This window comes from Pipistrellus kuhlii, unplaced genomic scaffold (assembly GCF_014108245.1).
Source record: "Pipistrellus kuhlii isolate mPipKuh1 unplaced genomic scaffold, mPipKuh1.p scaffold_m20_p_8, whole genome shotgun sequence".
NCBI classification, from domain to species: domain Eukaryota; kingdom Metazoa; phylum Chordata; class Mammalia; order Chiroptera; family Vespertilionidae; genus Pipistrellus; species Pipistrellus kuhlii.
Genome location: NW_023425584.1, coordinates 17,978,484 through 17,994,644, shown reverse-complemented (window position 1 = coordinate 17,994,644; position 16,161 = coordinate 17,978,484). Strand labels below are relative to the sequence as shown.

Genomic DNA, 16,161 nt, shown 5'->3' with positions numbered 1-16,161 from the left:
TACATGAATCTATGCATGTGCTAGAATTTATGGAATCGTATACCCCAAAGAGTCAATTTTGTTTTTAAACATAAAAACAAAAGCCTCTAGTAGAAAATAAAAGAAAAAAATAAAGGTCATCGAATGTGGAAAACCAACATTATCCTCACCCAGTTACCTGTACACCTTCTCCCAAACAAAGCCCATATATTTTCCCCATGCTGTACATTCATTTAATACATGTTTATGTAGCACTTAATATGTGCCAAGAAATTTAATAATAAGCAGGAAAGAATTCTGATGAGAAGAACTTAAGATAGACAGTCCCTTCTCCTCTAGAGTTTTATAATAGGGCATTTTTTTAAATCAATATATTTATAATGCTAAAAATCCTATCAAAGCAAGGTATTGTGGGTTATTTTCCCACAATAGCCTTATGAGGCAGGGAAGGCAGATTTTAGACTCACAAAAAGTACACTGAGGTCAAGAGACAGGCCCAGTTTCATGAGGTATATTAATATTAAAACACAACTCTTCAAATTCCCAGGGTGAGGACCTCAATTCCATTTCAAAACATTTTGTGCTAATGTTGCAATATATTTCAAGATTCTTAAAATTGTTCAGACCTCTGTTCTAGTTATTTCATTTCTGGGAATCTGAGGACATCATGTGAAATGTGTGCAAATCTTTATGCAAAAGACGTTCAGTGCAGTGTTATTTATAATAGTTAAAACCTAGATGTCTAGCTAGACTCCTGGTAACTTAAGAAAAACCATGTATGCAATTGTTTAGCTTTCATAAACATGTTAGTGGCAGCATAATTATATGGACACATGTTTTATAGAATGTTAAAGTAAAAAGAACAGGGTACAAAATTTTACCTACAACTAATCATCACGTGTTTTTGAAAGATAAATAATTCTGGGAAAAGGTCATGCAAATACTGATGATTAAAGGGAAAACTGGGCCGGGACCGGTTTAGCTCAATGGATAGAGCGTCGGCTTGGGGACTGAAGGGACCCGGGTTCGATTCCGGTCAAGGGCATGTACCTTGGTTGCGGGCATATCCCCAGTAGGGGGTGTGCAAGAGGCAACTGATCGATGACTCTCTCTCATCGATGTTTCTAACTCTCTATCTCTCTCCCTTCCTCTCTGTACAAAATCAATAAAATATATTTAAAAAAAAAAAAAAAAAAAAAAAAAAGGGAAAACTGGCATAACATTTTCTAGGTCAATTTCAATAGCATCAAAAATATATGTAGCCCTGATCAGTTTGGCTCAATGGAGAGAGCATCAGCCTGCTAACTGAAGGGTCCCAGGTTTGATTCCGGTCAAGGGCACATCCCCGGTAGGGAGTGTGCAGGAGGCAGCTGATGGATGTTTCTCTTTCATTGATGTTTCTAGCTCTCTATCCCTCTCTTTTCCTCTCTGTAAAAAAACCCAATAAAACATATTTTAAAAATAATAATTCTTCCTCATCGCTGATATTTCTATATTTGTCCCCATCTCCTTCTTCTCTGAAATCAACAAAAATATGTTAAAAAATATATATAAATTTTCAAAGACAATGTACAAATGGTCAACAAGGGCATGAAATGACGCTCAGCAAAATTAGTCATGAGAGAAATGCAAATCAAAACCACAATGAGAAAACACTGTGGTGCAACTGGGACCCTTCGCATTGCTGGTGGGAACGTCAAATGGGGCAGCCACAGTGGGAAACACCTGGTGGTTTCTTAAAAATTTAAGCATAAAATTACCACGTGACCCAGCAATTGTACTCCTGGGTGCACACCCAGGGGAACCGAAAGCAGGTGCTCAAGCAGGTGCGGGTCTTAGTGTCTCCATTCACAGCAGCCAAAGAGAGGAGGTAGCCCGTGTGTTCACCAACCAGTGAATGGCAACAACGCGTGGTGCATTCAGGCCAATAGTAATGAAATATTACTCAGCCAATAAAACGAACGGAGTGCTTTGTAAAACGGGCAAAACAACAGCAACAGAGGAATGGAGCGCAAATGCATGCTGCAGTCTGAATGAGGCTTGGAATGTGCTGGGTGAGGGAAGCCGCAGGTTGCACGCTTCCATTTATATGGGTGTCCAGAATAGACGTGGCAGCAGGCAGCGGGTGGGTGTTTGCCAGGGGCTGGGCGTTGGGAGGGGGCTTGTGGAGTGACTGTTGGGTGATGAGAGTGTTCTGGAACTGGATGGTGGTGATGGAGATGGACAGTGGTGTGGAATGTGGCCACATTTTTTTTTACAAAATGGGATTCACACCTGTAAGTGTCACCACTATTGTAAAAATTGGCAAACGTTTGGAATGATCTAAATGCCTGTCCAAAGGGGCCTGGTTAAATGAACAAGGGTGCACACTGGAATGCTATGTTGTTACTAAAACTGGTGCTGCAGAAGTTTAATAAGTTGTTAATGCAATTCAAAGTAAAACAATAATTTATCTCCTCCCCCCAAAGTATGTGTGTGTATAAAGATGTATAGTCTACGTATATACCCCCCAAATGAAGGGGATCTATATCGAAGGGGGAACTGACCAGTTCTGGGTGGAACTGCACACAATTTTAATCTTCTCAATAATAAAATAATAATGATAATAATTATTTGCTCAATATCGTGCAAAATTCTATCTATTTACCTAAAAATTAAGTTAAACACTCTACGAACAAAGCTAACTAACTTCTTCAAGGTTACACAGCTGCTAAGTGGCAGAGCTAGAATTCAAACCCGAGGCTGATGGCTGTGGAGTCCGAGATCCTAACCACTACACAATAGGCTCTTTCTGTTTAATCTATAGATTATGCATTTTCTAAGAGGTCCACATTTGGTGACATAAGAGGAAAGGAAGCTATTTGAAAGAAATGATCAATCTAACCGGAAACTGTAAGCCCTGTCATTATTGTGGGGAAGAAATATGAAACATCCTCCTATATGTCTAGATTTTCCAAATGTCCTTTAAGGAATATAAACAGCTTTTAAAATGGAAAAGAAAAAAAACAAACAAACCACCTTCCAACTAAGGTGACACCAAGAATGATGTCAGACTTTTAAAGCTATGCCCCACAGGGCCAGCCACGGAGCCTACAGACTGCAGTCCTGCGGCTGCCAACTGCTGGTGAAGCAGAGGCAGGAGGAGGGATGGCGGGAATCCCCCCTGTGGACGTGGCAGATGGGCCAGAAGGAGGCCCGCCCACACCCTCCCTAAGCACGGCTCCATCCTTACCTTGCAAGGCTGCCTCATGCTCGCCTTCCAGGACTCTCCTCTGCTCATCCAGTTTCTCTTGAAGCTCTAGCTCCCTCTCCTTCTCCACCTGGGGGCAGGAGTGCCAAGTGGGATGAGACTGAGCAGGTTCAGGTGCAGGTTCAGCAGAGCCTACTTACCCACTCACTGTCCCTTGGGTGCTTCCTGGAGCTAGGTGATCAGAATCCCACCCCCTCATCAGAGTGCTCAGAGAAGGCACAAGACCCCCCAGATATAGCAGGAGTGACTGACTGCCTTCTTTAGGGCTTAGAGGGGGATCCCTGAGAATTACCTAGGAAAGGGACTTAGGAGTCTTCTAATTCTGATGCCCACTCAAGATAGGAAGCCCTTCAACTGTGTTAGTGTTTCTGCACCTTCCTTTGCAAATAATAAATATAATGAAACATAAAATGAATATAACGAAACAAGCAGTTAGAGATATTTGTTCAACTGATAAAGGACTCCCTTCTTGGACAAAGGAATAGGAGGTACTTACCTCAACAATAAAGCCAAAAGTCGGTCCTCACTCTTGGATTTTGCAAGGCTCACAGAACAGGAGGAAAGGAGAGTGGCTGGGACGTACCTGCTGTGCCCATTTCTTCTTGTCCTCTTCGTGCTGCTGGAGAAGCCTGGCAATTTCCTTCTGGTGCTGCTCAGCCTCCTCAGATGCACAGAGCTGGACAGTCGTGGCTACAGGTGAAAAAGCAAAATAAGTAAAATCCCACTGGGAGGAAGTGGGGTAATCACAGCGACAGAGCGCGTGGGAGGCCGGAGCTGAGGGGTGAGAACCCTGATCCCTTGCAGGAATGGTCTCAGCTGGGGATCAACCTCCAGAGGCAGCCCCAGCCTCTGGGGCTTTGCAGGCTCCTCGGTGCAGGGCCAGTGGTGTCGTGTTGGTCCCTGGGATCTACAGAACAGTTGCTAACTCACAGGACAGGGTCAACCCAACTACCCTACCCAATATCCAAATTATTAATAAAAAGAAAGTACCCTGTTTCCCCGAAAATAAGACAGTGTCTTATATTAATTTTTTTCTCCCAAAGTTGCACTAGGTCTTATTTTCAGGGGATGTCTTATCTTTCCATGCGTGGTCTTATTTTCGGAGGATGTCTTATTTTCGGGGAAACACGGGTAGTTGCTGATATTTAATGATTGGGCAGCTGTTACTACAGATTTTCAGCTTTTCTGCAGAAACTAAAGAATTGGCGTTGTGTGCCTTTGTAAAGTGGGAGCTGGGGCGAGGAGCAGCTGCCACCCTTGTCCAGGAGGGGGCTCTGCTGTCCCCACAGCCCTCACCTCTTCCTATGAGCTTCACCTGCTGGGGCCTGTGAGTGTCTGACTCTGGCCTTTAGCATTTCCCCAGCTGGATGGCGAGGAGCTGCCTGAGCAGGAAGGAGCCGCAAACAGGAAGTCTAGCTCTTGCTTAGGGAAACTCCAAACAGTCTTAACAAGCTCTGGGTAGGATCTGAGGCCCATCCCCTCTGTGGCTCAGTTACTCAACATGTGAAATCAGGACAATAACAACACGTTCTTCACGGGGCTATCGAAATGATTCAAGTAGAAAACAATGGCAATAGAAATAATAAGAGCAGGTAAGGAACACCCAGAGCTCAGCATGCCGGGGCTCACGCCCAGTTCTGCTCCAAATGCCTCACAGGTGTTACTTAGTCTGCACAACCACCCAGTGGTGGACACCATGATGATACCCACTTCACAGGTGAGGAGACTGAGGGACAGAGGAGTTAGGCAATTGGCCTGAGATCTCCCACTTCACAATCAGGGAGAAGGGCTGGGAACCAACGCAATCCGATTCCACTACCATTTCATTCATTTGATTATGCACGAAAAGCAGTGAGTGTGTGCCATGGCCAGATAGCTTGGTTGGTTAGAGCAGTGTTAGGCAAACTGCGGTTCGTGAGCCACAGTTTGCCACTCTGTTGACTAATGAGTTTGCTGACCACTGCTAGACTAAATGTTATCGTGTAGTTGGAAGCTGTGAGGATTAGGCAATTGTGGCATATTGTGTGCAAAGAGGTAAAGGGTAGTATATGACAGTAGTTGGCAAACTCATTAGTCAAACTTGCGAGTCGCAGTTTGCTGACCATTGGGTTAGAACATCACTGGATACACCAAGGTTGTAGATTCAATTCTCAGTCAGGGTACATATGAGAATCAACCAATGAGTGCATAAATACGTGGAACAACAAGTCAATGTTTCTCTCTCTCTCTCCCTCAAATCAAATAGAAAAAATGGTTAAATAAAGAAAAGCAGTAAGTGTGGTGCTGAGCATTTGGAAGTGCTCAGTGTTCACTAAATGGCCTCCAACTGTTCCTCGGGACTCATGGCAAGCATTAGAGGCAAATACCAGTGTTGTTTGCACGTTCCTATTATGATCACAGACCTTCATAGGCTGGGCCCGGGTAGGGTATGATGAGAAATATGGGGATTGGGGTTGCTAAGTGAAAAGCCAACACTGAGGTCAGTCCATGGGGCAGAGGAAGCGAGTCAGCACCCTTGGTCCTGGCAGTCACAGTGGTCAAGGTCAGAGAGCCCCCCACAAGCTCAGAGAGCCCCACACAAGCTCACAGATCACTCAGCTCAGGGTTCCAAATGTTAGTTCATAAGACCAGGACCGACTGGCCCCAGCTACCGAGAAGCTCACTACTCACAAGCATATCATCCCTAACAGTGCAGGCTCTCCAGTCCACTCCCAGAGATTCTTATTTCATTGGTCGGGGACGGGGCCCCAGGACCTGTATCTTTGAAGTTTCCCCAGGCAATTCTCATGTACAGCCAGGCGAGAGAAACTGATTTCTGGTTCAATTGTTTATCTGGTACTTGAGCCTCATCTACAATATCGCGGACAGCCTCCAGGCTGTAATTAAACACTTTCAGCGATGGAGAACTCATTCTATTACCAGGCAGCTCTGAGGATTTTACGCCAATCCCCACACAAAACCATCCTTTGAGGCTGAACTGAATCCTGCCTGCCCGTTCCTGTTACCTAGAGGCCCTAGTTCTGACCTCTGGGTCACGCTGTACAAGGCTTATGTTTCTTCTCCATTGAGGGCACTTCAAACACTCGGTAAAACATCCTCTGTTCCTTTCACTGCTCCTTCCAGGGCCCGATTTCCAGATTCCTTATAAGCCATTCTCCCTTCATTGAAATCCTTCCAGTTTTCCTGGATCCCTCTGAAAATGCACTTTGCGGAAATAAACTCAGGTGTGGTATCCACAGCCCAGAACAGGAAAGCACAGGTCAGGACGATCACCTCCCTGATTTTAGACACGATACTCCTATGAACGTCACCTATCTAAAAAATCTCATGAGACAATTAAGTGGCGATGTCACCTTTGTTAATTATAAAGCAGGAAACCTCGTGGATGTCAGGGAAGGCGTTTGTGGAGCAGGCTACTCACCTGTGTCCCCATTGAGGGGACCTAGTTCCTGGGGCTCCGGTCTGGGTGGCTGATCTGGTTCCCGGCGTCTCTGGAAGAAACGGCACAGCAATGAGGTGGAGGCGGAGGGTGGGAGGTCAGTGTGAGGATGGCTGCCACAGTGTCCTTCTTCCAAAGCAAGACAGGACTTCCGTTGTGCGGGACCATGTAGGCCCCCCGCCTCGCCATCTGGAGGCAGCACGCCCTCCGCGGGGAAGGAGATCCCACGCGGGTTTTTCACCATGGCCAGGAAAAGCCTCTGTGTGGTTTGAGTCCTCCTGCCCCAAACCAAGGCCTTTTCCTCCTTCTCCCGGGATTGGCCAGACTCTGCTTTTACCCTCACCCCAGCTATGACCTTCAGGTGCCCTAAAACTTCCCAACTTCCAGTTCAGGGACAATTCCCCCTTCTTCCCGGGGCCCATGGCTAGCACAGCGTCCAGCCAAGTTGTCCTTCAAGTTCTGTGATGTTGGGGGCAGAGCATCAGCAGTCCAGGCCATGGTTTTACCGTGTTTATCTCCGCTGGAAGGGCCTGCTTCCCAGCCCTAAGGAGGCAGAAGTACTTACCTTGCCAGACGGGGTAAGACACTGCATTGGGATGTACTGGGTGGACACTATGCTGTCTACACTATTTAGCTTAATCTTCAGAGCAACCGTGGGAAATAGGAATGTCCCCAGTTTAAAGAGGAGAAGGGAGGTCAGGCCTCCATCAAGGTAGGTTAGGGCATAATTGGCAGTTAAGTATTTGAGCCAGATTTAATGGGCGATTTAACCAGCCTTGGCCAGCATTGGCAGAATCTGATCAAATGAGACAGATGGATGCAAAGGGCTTTCTAGATCACAGTGTAAGTGGCTTCCAGATTTTCAGTTTTCATAAATTTTAAAAAATTCTCACCTGAGGATATGTTTAGAGATGAAGGGACAGAGGAAGGGAGGAAAGGAGGGAAATTGGGGGAGTAGGGGGAGAGGAACATCAATGTGAGAGCGAAACATCCATCAGTTGCCTCCTGTATGTACCCCAACAGGGGATTGAATTTGCAACCTAGGTGTGTGCCCTGACCAGGAATCAATCCTGCAAACTTTTGGTTTACCAGATGATGCTCCAACCAACTGAGCTACCTAGCCAGGGCAAATGAATAATTTAAATATATATATATATATATATATATATATATATATATATATATATATTTTTAGAGAAAGAAGAACGGGGAAAGAGAGAGAGAGAGAAGCATGGACATGAGAGCAAAATATTGATTGGCTGCCTCCCGTATGCACCCCAACTGCGGATTGAACCCACAACACAGCCATGTGCCCTGACTGGGAATCGAAGAACCAGTGACCTTTTGGTGCATGGGGCAGCATCTAACCAATTGTGCCACACCAGCCAGGGCAAATGAGTAATATGTTTACTGGAGAGTTCTTAAGCAAAAGGGATGAAAAATTATTTGCAGACTACCACTCACTTCATAAAATAGAGGACATTTTAACCTTGCATAATATAGTAAGAAAAACTCAAAACCAGTTCTTCCAGGAAAAGGGAATGACATTGTTATCCAAGGTTACACAAACTCTCACACCTTTCATTTTTCTCATTTCACCTCAGATAGGTGACTATTTGGTCAATATCTGGCACTGACCACTGGTCCAGAACCAAAGCAAAATAATGTAAATCCTTTTTGTACACTTCTCAAGATATTCTTTAAAAGAAAGAAAGAAAGAAAGAAAAGATATTCTAGACCCCATTTTGAGAAACATTAAAAAATAATAATAAGTTGGCCCATGAAAAGGCTATGAAGATGTTCAATTGTGAATTATCATTATAAAAGAAAAACTGCAACAGATTTTTACATGTAATTATCAGAATAAAAATTATTAACAATTTCATGAACTCAAGAACCACTGAATGCTGTTAGAAAGCATACTTCTGCTTGGGGAGGGAAGATAAGCGAAGGGAAGGCTCCTAGATTCTAGAACATTCTGCTCCTGGCACGGTGTGAGCCCCTAGCACACTGAGGGAGGCAGGGTGCCTCCCCCAAGCCCTGGTGCCCCAAATCTGCGCAGCGGCTGGGCGTGCCTGACCACGGAGTCCTCCACCCACCCAGCGAAGACTCGGCCCTCCCTTCCCAGGGGAGAGGGAGATGGCTGGGCCAGGCACAAGCCAGGGAGGCTGTCAACACGGGATTCTGGGAAAGTGACAGGAGCCAGCCTCTCCCCCTGGGCTGGAGGAAGGAGGGAGATAAGCACAGATGGTTGTCTCATCCCTCTTGCCACCACTGGTTCCATTAATTGAAGCAACGTTTTTATGGGAGTGGGAATTCCTGAGCTCCTGTCCCGGCTCTTCCACGCACTTGGACAATCCCTTTCCTCCTTTGTGAGGGGAGGGGAGGAGGTCTTCCTTTCCCCCAGGGCACTCAGAACGCTAGAGACTGGAGCAGTGTGATCACCAGCTCCGGGCGGCCCAGATCTGGATTCAAATCCTAAATCGAACCTTGAGTGATGTCTGACCTCCCCAAACCCTGGTTCCCTCCTGAGGTGGTTTTCAGGGTTAGAGGAGATAAAGCACCTCTAATACCTGGCACGTTCTAAGAGCTCACACACTGCATATGTTTGAAAGGATGGCAGGAACAGAGACTCCACAGGGTTTGGTAGCCTGCTGAGGCGGCCAGGGGCCTCAGGTTGCCTGAAATAAGATCATAAAGCTCACGAAAAATGCTCTTCCCCCAAAGAACAACCAGAGGAAGGGGCACCACTCTCCTTCACGAATGGCTTCCAGACCAGAGGTGGGATGTGGCCTGCACCGGAGTCCCCAGATCCCGACAAAACCACCCCAGGATCATTCCTTCAGAATGACTCTCAAAGCCTGTCACGGTCTGCCCTCCGTCTGCCATCCTTCTCCTCCACCCTGTTTCTTTAGTTGAGGTCAAGTTGGTATAGAACATTATGTAAGTTTCAGGGGTACACATTAAAACTTGGTATTTGCATACACAAAAAGCGATCACTACCATAGATCTAGTTCCCATCCATCGCCACACAACTGACCCCCTTCCCCATGTGCCCTTTTCCACCCCCTTTTCCTCAGGTCACCACCAATCGATCCTCTTTATCTCTGAGGTTTTTGTTTTGTTCTACTTATTCATTTGACTTGTTGTATAGTTTCCACATCTAAGTAAAATGATACAGTATGTATCTTTCTCTGACTTATTCCACTTAGCATAATACCCTCAAGGTCCATCCATATTGTTGCAAATGGCAAGATTTCCTCTCCCCCCCCTTTTTTTTTTAGTGGCCAGGTAGTATTCCATTCTATATATGTGCTCCCCCCCCCATTTATAAAAATATTTTTATTAATTTCAGAGAGGAAGGGAGAGGGAGAGAGAGAGAGAGAAATATCAATGATGAGAAAGAATCATTGATCGGCAGCCTCCTGCACACCCCCCACTGGGGACTGAGCCCACAACCCAAGCATGTTCCTGGCATTAAACCGGGAACCCTTCAGTCCACAGGCCAACGCTCTATCCACTGAGCCAAACCAGCCAGGGTGTGCCCCAACTTTTTTTTTTTTTTATCCATTCATCCATCAATGGGAACTTAGGTTGTTTCCAGATCTTGGCAGTTTTAAATAATGCTGCAATGAACATAAGGGAGCAGATACCTTTCTGAATTAGAGTTTTGGATGAGCACCCAGAAGTGGAAAAGCTGGATCATTTCGTAGTTCTGTCTTCAATTTTTGAGGCCTCTCCAGACTGTTTTCCAGAGTAGCTGCATCAGTTTACAGTTCCACCAACAGCAGAGAAGAGTTCTCGTTTCTCCACAGCCTCTCCAGCACTTGTCATGTCTTTTCTTTCGGTCATCGCCATTCTAACAGGTGTAAGGCGATATCTCATTGTGGTTTTGATTTGCATTCCCTGATAATTAGTGGTGCCAACCATCTTTTCATGCGCTTGTTGGCCATCTGTATGTCTTCTTTGGAAAACTGTCTATTTAGATCCTCTGCCTGTTCTTTAATTGTTTATTTTTGTTGTTGAGTTATATGAATCGTTTATATATTTTGGAGCCCATTTTCTTAATATTTAAATATTTGTAAAAATTATAGTAATAGCAACATACACACATTTATTTGTTATTAGAATATTACATTATTTCCTTACATATTAAATTTTCAAATAGGTTATGAGCATTTACTACATGGCATTAAGTACTCTGTAAAAAACATTAGTGTTAATGACCAAGGTATTACATCTCTATGGATGGATTTAATAATTTAATTAATAATCTACTGTTGAGTATTTAGATTATTTCTATTTTCTAATTTCCAAATTCTGCTTCAGTTAACATACGGATGTGTAAGATTTTTTTACCTAAAAGTACTGGCTCTGCCCTCCAGAACGGTTCTACCAATCAGTTCGCCCACCAATAGCACCCAAGGCCAGCTTCTCGGCCACCTTGCCAACATGGAATAGTATCACTTTTTTTTTTTAATGTTGGCAAATCTTCTAGGCCAAACCCAAACCCAAACTACCTATTGTACCCACCATGTACATCCCAAGGTGCTCAAGATGACCTCAGCATGTCATACCTCGGAAATACTGACGGTCTGGTCCCAGACCACCGCAATCAGGTGAGTTTTAATATTTTTGCTGGGGAAGGGTCTTGCCTTCAATTTGTAAAAAAATGCAACATCTAGGAAGCATCATAGAGTGCAGCACAATAAAATGAGGCATGCCTGCACAGCCAACAATTTCTCAGAACTCCAGGCCCAGCTCATCTATCACTTCTCCGTCATCTCTCCCCAGGCCTGAGTCAGTTCCTATCAGCTCTAATCTCCAGGGCCCAGTCAGACATGTGGGGTCCTACCTGACTACTTATGTTCCTCCTGCTAGGTCAAGGGGCTCTTTGAGGACAGGGTCCATTTGTGAAATCTACTTCGGATTTGCCCCCTTATGATGCCCAGGGCGGTATTTGTAGGAATGTGGCCTATGGGCCTGCTGCATTAGGATCACATGGAGTGCTGGCTTAACATACTCCCCAGGCCCAGTGTTAGACCTGCAGACCCTAAGAGTGGTGTGTGTGCCGGGAGGCTCCAATCTACAATCTCTGGGTGATTCTGACACTCATAAACACCTGAGGACACGTTGCCCAGTGCTGAGTAGGAATTGATAAGCAGCCACTCATGGAAAATCCCCAGGTTGGATCCTGGCCGCTTCCTCCTTGGAGGTCATGGAGCAGAGTTCACCCTGCAGTGTCAGAGGACCGGAGCAGGGAGGGAGACATGACTATTTCCCATCCAAAAGCACAGCTGGGGTCCAGGGGTGGGTGGGGAAGGGGTGGGACATCTGGGTTGAGCTCTGGAACAGGGATGGCAGCTTCCCGAGTCAATGGAAACTCGGGGGAGGGGAGGAGAGAACCCAGGACTAGGGGAGAGGCTGGGAGACCTGGGTTCCAGCTTTGCTGTGTAGCTTTAAAGAAGTCCCTTTCCTTCTCTGGATCTTCGTTTCTCCATCTGTGATGGGTCAGAGTTGGAACAGAGGTTCTCAGTCCTTCTGAACTCCCAGGCAGCCCTTCTGCTCAGAAGGCTGGAAACAGGACGCCTGTCTCTTGGTAACACACACAGTTCTGGATCCAGGCCCTGGTTGTCAAGCAGATTAGAGCCCTGCTCTGGGTTCGACCTCAGGCAAACCTGGTCCGAGTAGGACGTGGCTGCCCAGAGCAGACAGAGTCAGGGTGCAATGGGAGGACAGTGCCCCGAGCAGGAGCCAGTCAAATTCAGTTGGTGAACCCCCTCCCCCGCTAGAATATGTTTGCATTTTGGAGGGTAAATCGAGAAATGAATGTGTCCAAAAGGAACTGACAGGATGTGGAAGGAGACCCCAAACCAAATGACAGGAGGGACTGTTACAGAACAACAGTGGCCAGCCTCCTGAGCAGTCAGAAAAACCGGCCACTCTCTTCAGATCTGCAGGACGCAGGAACTGCTAGCATGTGGTCCACAGCCTCGGACGACAGGGCTGTGGCCAAGGACTAGGCTTTCCAAGAAGTTTCAGTTCAACCTGGAGAAGGATTTCAGAACTATCCCAAACAGAGCAGGCTGTCTTACTGGAGGGGGGGGGGAAGGGGGTGGAGGTGGTAGTGAGCTCTCCATCACTGGCAGCATCAAAGAAGAGGCAGTCTCCCTTGAGAACCCGCAGCTCCAACAGTCTATGACTCCATAAGGTAGCCCTGATGTTCAGCAACTAAAGATCTCTGGTAAGCACCAAGTGTTCGGCTAGTGTGGATGGTGCGTAAAACCACCAGCCTCCACAGAGCCTCAGAGGGCTCTGTCCAGTAGCATTCAGCCTGCAGTACTTGGGGTGTACTAAAGCCCTCAGGAGTAGACTCCTCCACTTCCCTTAAATTCTGGGCCTCACCGGCAAGAATGAGGAAGGCCGGTGTGGCTCAGTGGTTGGTCACTGACTCAGGAACCAAGAGATCGCCGGTTCCATTCCCGGTCAGGGCACATGCCCAGGTTGTGGGCTTGATCCCCAGAGGAGGGCATGTGGGAGGCAGTCGATTGATGATGCTCCTCTTTGATCAATGTTTCTATCTCTCTATCCCTCCTTTCCTCTCTCTCTAAAAATCAATAAAATTGCATTTAAAAAAAAATTTTTTTTTTTAAAGAATGACTAAGGCAGAAGCCACTGGGATAGAAGCTGCCTGGCTCTTCCTTACCATGGGAATCCTGCCAGGATGGAAGCCCAGAGTATTCTGAGGATGGCTTGGCCTCTGCTGAAGAGACTGATTAGTCTAACCTGACTTCAGGGACCCTCACTCCATCCTTTTTGTGGACCTCCAAGGCTTTGTGTATTTCTGATCGAGTGCTTTGATTTACGCCCTCAGTAGTTCTGCTTAGCTTAGAGAATTGAGTAATCAAAGGCACCTTAGGAATTCAACTGGCGCCTCTTTCCCCCTAAACCACAGCCCTGGCTTCCCTTGGCCACATGGTTCTATCACACCCAGAGGACAGGGTTGGAGGGGCCCCTGGAGACCGTTTACTCCAATTCCCCTTCCTATTTCCAGGTGGAAAAACTGAGGCCCAGAGGTGGGATGGGTAATAACTAGCCAGAGGCCACAAAGCAGAGGAGCTGAGCCTAATGAGAATCCAGATTCCAGGCGGGGCCTGGAGTCCCTTCCGCTTCCTCAGTGCTCACACAGACGGAACCAAGTAGCTCAGTGTTTAGGGGACGGTGCTTCTGAGCCTCCAGGGGCTCAGATCACACCCCTCTGCAGTATCAGAGCTGCCTTTCCGGTGTCTGGACGCAGCGTGGGTGGGGCCCCCAGTCCCTTTCGTTTCAGGATCTGAACAACCACAGTCAGAGCAGTCAGAGCGCATTGGCTGAGGGTGGAAGCAGGAAGGAGGTGGGGGCGGAGGCCCCGGGGGGCCCCCTCCAGGGCCTCGGGTGGAGGAAAGGCAGGGCCTGAGTGTTAAGGGCGGTTGAGAAATGTGACTTGTTCACACCCAACTTAGTGAAAGACGCAGAAGTAGGACCCACTCTTGACTCCCAGACCAGAGCTTTCCTCTGCAGATGCTGCAGCTGGTGCCCCAAAGCATTTGAGCATCGTCCAGGCACCTCCTTGTCTGCACTGCTCCCTCCTCTTTTGCCAAAACCATGGTTCTGGTGCCCGTTTTGACTGGTGGCAAGGTGGGGGTGGAGTGTGGGAGGATGGGGAGTGATGAACCTTAAGGTAAATAACTTATGTACAAATCACCACCAAGCTGGTAACTTAAAACAACAGAAACGTGTTCTCTCACAGTTCTGGAGGCTAGAAGTCCAAAAGCAAGGTGTCTGTTGGGAAGGTCCTCCTGGAGTTTCTGCAGGAGCGTCTGGTGGCTGCCAGCTATCCTGGCGTTCCCTGGCTTGTAGGTGCATCTCTCCGATCTCTGTTTCTATCATCACACGGCCTTCTCCCCCTGAGTGTCCGTGTCCAAATTCCCCTGTTCTTATAAGGACACCAGGCATTGGACCGGGGCCCACAGTAATCCAGTATGACCTCATCTTAACTGGATTATGTCCACAAAACACTATTTCAAATAAGGTCCTATTTATAGGTTCTGGATGTACATGAGTTTTGCAGGGACACTCTTCAGCCCAGCACGGATAACGTTTCTGATGCCGGGGCTGTGTCCTTAAGGAGGAGCCGGGGGCTGGGCTGCATGGGCAGTGGAGAAACGGTCAGGAGGTTCATAGGCACTCAATGAAAGTGAACTCCCCCTCTCGGGAGAAAAAGTACTGAAAGTAGGTCAGTCTGTACATCCCTATGGGGGTGGGGGGACTGTGGATGGGGACAGATGTTTTATGTATTGTGTAGCATTTGCCCTAAATGTTCTGGAAGACTCAGGTTTGACAATAAAGTGACACAGATAAATGATTTTTAGGGATTAACATTCACTTGCCAAGAGAAGTAGGATGGGTTGTCTTCAGGTAATGGACAGATTTAGATCTATCTCCGGTGAAGATGGATGGGGTTTCTCTCGCTCCTTCTCTTCTTTGCTCCTTTACGTGCGTGAGCTCACAGGAGCTCCCCTCCCCTCCTCTGCCAGTCCTGCTCTCCACCTGCAAGGCTCCCAGTGCTCAGGAGCTCCTCTCCTCTCCTCTGCCTGTCCTGCTTCCCCCCTTCCCCAAGGCTCCCAGTGCTCTGAGGGTGGAGGACACTAAGAGGAGGGTGGAAACCTAAGATGTCAGAGCCAGGACTCAGGTCATCAGCTAGACTCTTTTTTTATGGGGAGGGGGAGGGTCTCCTACTTTTTCCAAGTTATTTTTTTGAACATGACCATTTATGAATGTTATACCGACCCCTTGGGGCTCCTTTTTCCAGGCAGATCCCAGACTTTTGTTCAGTAGCTGCCCTGGGAACATGCGATAACAGGTGGCAGCCCTCCCCCATCTCCCCGCTACCAGGGTATCACCATCTCGACTTGTCTGCTTCTTAGCAACAGATTTGAAGTTTTATCGTTTCTGCCCTTTTTACAACACAAGTGCTGAAGTGAAGCCTGGGCCCCAAAAGCAAGACCCAGCTGAGGCGAAGATGAAGTCCTTAGTTGGCTGGGGCACATCAGGTGATCAGGGGACCTAAGCTAACTGCCTGGAAATCCAACTACAAAGGAAACGAACAGATTTAAAAGCGTGTATATGTGCAGCAAAGGGGATACCAAAGAGAGCGCCTCCACGGCCAGGATGAGTAAAATGTTTCCTGAAGGGTTTCAGGCCGCACAGTACAGAGATCTGGGCTGACCTCACAGGGCTCAGGGCGTGTGTGTGGAAGCCTGTGCTGGGTTGAGCTGGGATGATGTGTGGGGATGGTGGTCTCCAGGTTGGGCAAAAGCCACTCAGAGGCCACATATACACCATTGTCCCGCGATGTTTGGGGCAGAAGGCTCGGTGCCCGGGAAAGGCAGCCTTCTTTCATAGCCCCTCAGTGTCCCACCTTGGTACACTGCGTTAACAGGTCAGATTTGCC

General features: G+C 47.3%; 1 protein-coding gene across 1 annotated transcript in view; it reads right to left on the bottom strand.

Moving 5' to 3' along the window:
• CCDC69 (coiled-coil domain containing 69) overlaps positions 1–16,161 on the bottom strand; it is a 38,056-nt gene that overhangs the window by 10,732 nt on the left and 11,163 nt on the right. The window contains exons 4-6 of the mRNA XM_045576681.1: positions 6,651–6,720; positions 3,813–3,919; positions 3,212–3,299 (exon numbers count right to left, since the gene is read on the bottom strand). Of these exons, the coding sequence (XP_045432637.1) occupies positions 3,212–3,299; positions 3,813–3,919; positions 6,651–6,720 (265 nt within the window). The remainder of the gene's footprint in view (positions 1–3,211; positions 3,300–3,812; positions 3,920–6,650; positions 6,721–16,161) is intronic.